Raw genomic sequence first — 5,742 nt, 5'->3', positions numbered from 1 at the left:
AGTCTGTGGGCAGGTTGGGCCTCAGGGCAGGCCTTGGCCTCAGTGGGAGTGTTTGGGCCTTGGGAGGGCCTTGGCCTCAGTGGGAGGGCATATGCCTTGGGCGTTCCTGAGTCTTGGTGGCTTGGCAGAGGGCTGGTCTAGTCTGGGGCTATTAGGGCTGGGGTAATGGCTGGAGGGAGGCAGTGTCCGTATTTGATGACGTAAAGAATGCCTCTCTTAGTCTCTCTGCACCGTGGGTACCCCAATTTTCCTGATATCTGCGCCGATATCCCTCTCTATTTGTTCAGCTTTGTTATCCTTTTCTCTGGAAATGCAGCCTCCTAAGTGGGGTTGCTCTAGCCCTGCGTTCCAGTGTCTGCAGGGGGCAGAGGCACTTGCTGGCGAGGGCACGGGCGTGGGCACGGAAGCAGGAGCTGCGTGCAGGCAGGCAAAATCTTAAAATGCCTATAATTCGTCATCAATTTGATCTTTAAAAAAACAAGTTCAGACTGTTGAAATATAAGATCTTATATTTGTTCAAAGGCTGTCTGTGTGCTAGACAGAGGTTGCCTATGCGCGATTCTGCCCCTTTTCCCCGGAGACTTCCCTACCTGGGTTGCCTGGTCAGGGAAGTGCCGCATCCCTGGCCATATCTTTTTGCAGGTCACTGGTAGCGAAGTGGTTGTGAATTGGGCTGCGAGCTGCAAGGTCAGCAGTTCAAAACTACCAGTTTTTCCGCCAGAGAAAGATGAAGCTTTCTACTCCCGTAAAGATTTACAGCCTCGGAAACCCTGTACAGGGTCGCTATGAGTTGGAACCGACTCCACGGCACATAACGACGATGACATTTAACCCATGGAGGCCTGGTTGGTGCTGTGGGACAAGCTAACTGCTAACTGTGGGTTATCTTTTCTCTTGAAATTGAGTCATGTTTTGATGATTCTTCATGTACTCTTCAAATTTTGGGTTGTTACAGACATTCAGATGTTACGTGACCTCTAGGTTCTGTTAGGTTCCTCTGATGTTTTTCTTTTAGCAGACAGTTGTTTGGGCTCCAACGGGCAGAAATTTCCTGTCTCAGTGCTTCTGGATTTGCCAGAAGTTTGGGTACTTTATATATAGCCAGTGTTTGGAGCCTTCTTTCTCAGGCCCCGTTCTTTGGGAGATTTCTTGCTCACTGTCTAATGGTTACCCTGATTCTTTCTTACGGTAACTCATCCTGCCTTTCCCTTCTTCCTGTCTGCTCCCCTGAAGTTTGTTTACTAACAGCCGTGTTGCAAGTTCTGTTGGAGGGTCAGTCTGGTAAAAGTCATTGGTGTTTTCAGGTTGGTTTACCCTCTTGTGTCCACTGGAGGGCAGGCATGGCAAAGCACTTGGAGTCCCAGCCTGGAGACTTGGTGCTATTGCTGGCTGTTAGGTTTCCCCTGACTTTGGTTTCCTTTGGTGTTAGGTGCCATCGAGTCGGTACCGACTCATAGCGATCTTATGCAAAGCAGAACAAAACACTGCCCGATCCTGGGCCAACCTCACTACTGTTGCCACACTTGAGTCCCTCGATGCTGCCACTTGGTCAATTCATCTCGTTGGGGGTCTTCCTCTTTTTCTCTGACCCTCCACCTTACCAAACATGATATCCTTCTCCAGGGACTGGTCCCTTCTGACAATATGTCTGAAATATGAGAGATGAAGTTTGACCATCTTGGCCTCCAAGGAACACTCTGGCTGTACTTCTTCCAAAATGGATCTGTGTCGAGGTCCGGCCTCGACAGGGGAGTTTGGTTCATGAAGTAGGGAGATCCGGCGGTGACAGAGACAGAAAAAAAATACACACAAAGATGCAACGAGAGAGACAAAGAGACACCCCGAAACTAGAGTGGATGCGAAACTGGCGGGCAGACCCTGGACTGCAGGCATCGTGACCCCTGCAGGCAGTAATGCACAGCCAGCCCTGCAGGCAGTAATGTATGCGGGCTTCAGTCTGTGCCCCCTTTTTATTTCAGGGAGGGGCTTTACACAAAGGCAGAAAGGGATTATTAAGACAGGGTACAGAAATGAAATGTGATTAATCTTTCAAAACAGGACACAATGATTTACAGGAACAAATTCTAAAACATACATCGCAAATTGTCTTGATGATCTAACATCCTTAATTTTGTAGAAATTCGAACAAATTGTTATAAATTACTTTTTAGGTTCGAATCCCAAGGCAGCAGCTCGAGGTTTCTCCAGGCTAATTAACATACCTATAGCACTTAATCTCGAATGGGAAAAGGTGAAAAGGATTCAAAAGGTCTGAAAGGACTACATCTGTTTCAGCTACCTATCCTAGGCTTGCAGGAGGAAGAAGGACGCCTAGGTTAATAGTTTGCACCTGGGGACAATTTGAGAAGGCTGTCACTATTGTTCCTTGAACAATACCCCGGAATTTGCCAATCTACTTTGAGTGAATTCCTTGGGCAGACTCTCCAGAGCCCCCTTGCAAACTTGCCTTTGGAACTTTTTACAGCCTCGGCTTTAGGAGGGGTTTTTGTTTTAATATTTGTCCATGGGTATCAAGGGCTCATGTATTAAGTTAATATCAAACATAACTGAATAATTTGATAAAGAACAGTTTGGACATGCTTGCCAGGTGGCCATAGTTTGTTCCTCAGAGAGATTTGTTCCCAGAACCTTATGCACTGTGAACACAGTGGAGACATTAAGAGAGGCACATAAGAAACCATTTTCTCAGAAGCTACAATTACTGGAGTTCGAACCATAGAATGAATAATAGGACCAAAGAAAATTATACAGAGCTAGCCCAACAGTGAGTTCGTAAAAGCCAATGAACCTGGGACGTCTGGAGGTCACTTCCTTGGGCCCTCAGGGTCCCTGGCTAGCCGTCCTGAGTGGGGCCATCGTGTAGGATTTTCGTCCATGACACAGGGCCTCAACATCTCAGTGATTGTGGCCCCCAACAGACCTGTTGGTTCTTTTGGGAGCCCATGGCACTTCAGTATTCTCCAGCACCATAACTCAAAAGCATCAATTCTTCTACAGTCTTCCTTATTCACTGTCCAGCTTTCACATGCATATGAGGATATTGAAAATACTATGGCTTGGGTCAGGTGCACCTTAGTCCTCAAGCTGACAGCTTTGCTGTTGAACACTTTAAAAAGGTCTTGTGTAGTTTTGCCCAATGCAATACATCCTTGGTTTCCTTAGAGGACTGTTTTTATGGATTTGACACGATTTACTGAGCGTATGGGGCAGGCACCTTCAACTTAAGTACCAATGGGGTGCTTGGGGGAGTTCAGAAATGTGTAAAAGAATTTCCTGGTAAATTAGTGAAAACGATGATACTATTCTCTATACAGGGACTTTCTCTTGAGAGGCTTGAGCCGTATGTCACACAGAGCAAGCACATGGCCCACCTGGGCTGTAAGGAACCCAGAGCCATGGAACTGAAGTGCTGGCCCTCTGCTGGCAGGGCTGGGTGGATGGCAGGGGTCCACAAAGGTAGAGTTTGTTTGGGGGTGAGGCCCTAGAATATGAGGTGTGCACAAGGATGTGGTGGGAACATAAGGCCATGGAGAATACCAACTGCCAGTAGCCTTATAAGAATAGTAAAGTAGTGACAGAGCTCTACTGCTTGGGGTGCAGTTAGAAACTCCTGGGAGGTGGACCAGCTTAGAAAGACCTGGCAGGCCAGCCACAAAGGGTGGCAACTCCATCAGCTTCCCCATGTAGACATAAAAGGATGGCTTAAATTTAGAAGGTGTACTCTATGAACAGTGGGCACAATGGAATGGGAAAAGAATGAAGTGGTGGCTTTGGGGCTTAGTGATCAGAAATAGAGCAGAATTATTGTGGAGGTAGGGTGGCGGGACTAGAGTGCTGTAGGCTCAGCACGGGACTGTGAACCACAATGTCGGCAGTTCACACCCACCAGTGGCTCTTCAGAAACCCTGGACAGGGCTGCTGAGTCAGAGCTGACTTGATAGCACTTTATGTACTTAGGAAAGCACAGGCCCCAGAGTGCCCTGGTGTTGCCTCTGTGGGCTTCACCACTGAGCTCTGCCATCCCGTTGTCTGAGTGAACAGGAAGCCCATAATTTGTGACCGTCACACACCAGCTGCCCAGACAGTGTCGAGCCTTTTCTGGGTGACTTATTTCTGTAACTTCTTGCTTTTCTCAGTCCTGTTTGTGTCAGTTAAATTTCATTTGTGTCAGTCCTTTGTGTCAGTTAAATTTCATTTGAGAAAGAACAAATGGGAATTTTTATTTGGTTCTGAGTTTTTGCTAGAGCAGGACTTCTTAACTTAGGGGTTGTCTCTGGATAGAATTTTGACAGGAAAACTTACAAAAAAGCAAAACAAAACCCTAACCCTGATAACTGTATTCTATGGATCTACGTGTTTTGTTTTATACATAAGAACATTGTTCTGCGAAAGGATCCACAGCATATGAACAGTTGGGAACCCCAGTTCCAGTGGGAGGTTACAAAGGAAAATTTGTAACTTCAGGCAGCTGCTTAAATTCACTGCTTTCCCTCAACTCCCAAGTCACAGCTTCCCGTGGTCACCTTTGACATCATGGCTGGCCAAGAGCAAGGGGAAACATCACTGGGTGGAGTTCCTTTAGGGACTTTTGAGTTGAGGAGGTTAGCAAGGCCTAGCTTCAGAACTGGTGCCCTGGCTGCTCAAGCCTCACTAGCCCCTGGTGCTGTGTAGCAGCCAGGTAGGTACAGGAACTGCAAGGGGGATCCCTAGGCTTTCCCCTGAAGGCCTTTAGCACTGCAGGCGCAGATCAGTGTCAAATCCACACATGGGCTCAATCAAAGGTGCCAGACATTCCACTACAGTGGGAATTTCACCCAGCTTGGAAGTCACAGTGCCAACTATCTGAGGGGGCTTCAAAAAGTTCATAGATTTTCACCATCTTTTAACTTCATTTTTCTATATACATTTTGAAGCCTCTTTGTATGTGACCTTAGATGAGTCACATACTTATTCTGAGGCTGTTTCCTTTCCCCACCTGTCACGTGAAGCTCTGCTAGTGTTGGTATCATGGGCAAACGTGGAACAAGATGGGTCCCCCTGGGATCAGGTTTTCACACCATCCTCTGGGTTTCTTTTTGCTTTTCAGGAAAAAGGCCTGTAAATACTTTGAGCAAGGCAAGGGGACCTGCCCATTTGGAAGCAAATGTCTTTACCGCCATGCTTATCCTGATGGGAGGCTTGCAGAGCCCGAGAAACCCCGGAAACAGCTCAGTTCTGAAGGCACTGTAAGGGTAAGGACCCTGAGCTGTTCAGGGACACTTAGTAAGTAGTTCCCTGGTCCACAAGGTCCTAACAGTAAGATTGGTGGTTCAAACCCACCAGTTCTTCAGAAACCCTAGACAGGGTCCTCATAGTTGGAACTGATTATATTTGCATGTAACAATACAATTGAGTAAGTGGGTTTGGGAAATTAAAAAAAAAAAGACAAAGCAACAACCTTCACGGTCTGTTTTCTGGATGTTTTTGCAGTTTTTCAATTCTGTGCGACTCTGGGATTTCATCGAGAACCGAGAAAGCCAGCACATCCCTAACCCTGAAGACGTGGACATGACGGAGCTTGGGGACCTCTTCATGCACCTTTCTGGAGTAGAGTCTTCAGAGCCTTAAGAGTAGAAGGTCGGAAGCCTCCCAGGCTGGGGCCTGCAGCTACCTGCCGCAGCATAATCAGCATGTCACTTGGTTGGGAGTGGGGTTGTCCTTAGCCTTGGTCTCGTCCACGCT

The 5,742-nt window shown here is 47.3% G+C and overlaps 1 protein-coding gene across 1 annotated transcript in view; it reads left to right on the top strand.

Annotated features, from left to right (window-relative positions):
- The window catches only part of MKRN2 (makorin ring finger protein 2), a 35,778-nt gene extending 30,139 nt beyond the window's left edge, over positions 1 to 5,639 (top strand). Inside the window, exons 8-9 of the mRNA XM_006872200.1 lie at positions 5,108 to 5,252; positions 5,491 to 5,639. Coding sequence (XP_006872262.1) covers positions 5,108 to 5,252; positions 5,491 to 5,628 — 283 coding nt within the window. The 3' untranslated portion in view covers positions 5,629 to 5,639. The remainder of the gene's footprint in view (positions 1 to 5,107; positions 5,253 to 5,490) is intronic.
- Positions 5,640 to 5,742: the final 103 nt, after the last annotated feature.

This window comes from Chrysochloris asiatica, unplaced genomic scaffold, assembly GCF_000296735.1.
Source record: "Chrysochloris asiatica unplaced genomic scaffold, ChrAsi1.0 scaffold00186, whole genome shotgun sequence".
NCBI lineage: Eukaryota > Metazoa > Chordata > Mammalia > Afrosoricida > Chrysochloridae > Chrysochloris > Chrysochloris asiatica.
Note: the sequence above shows the minus strand (reverse complement) of the source record. Positions and strands in the feature narration are given on the sequence as shown.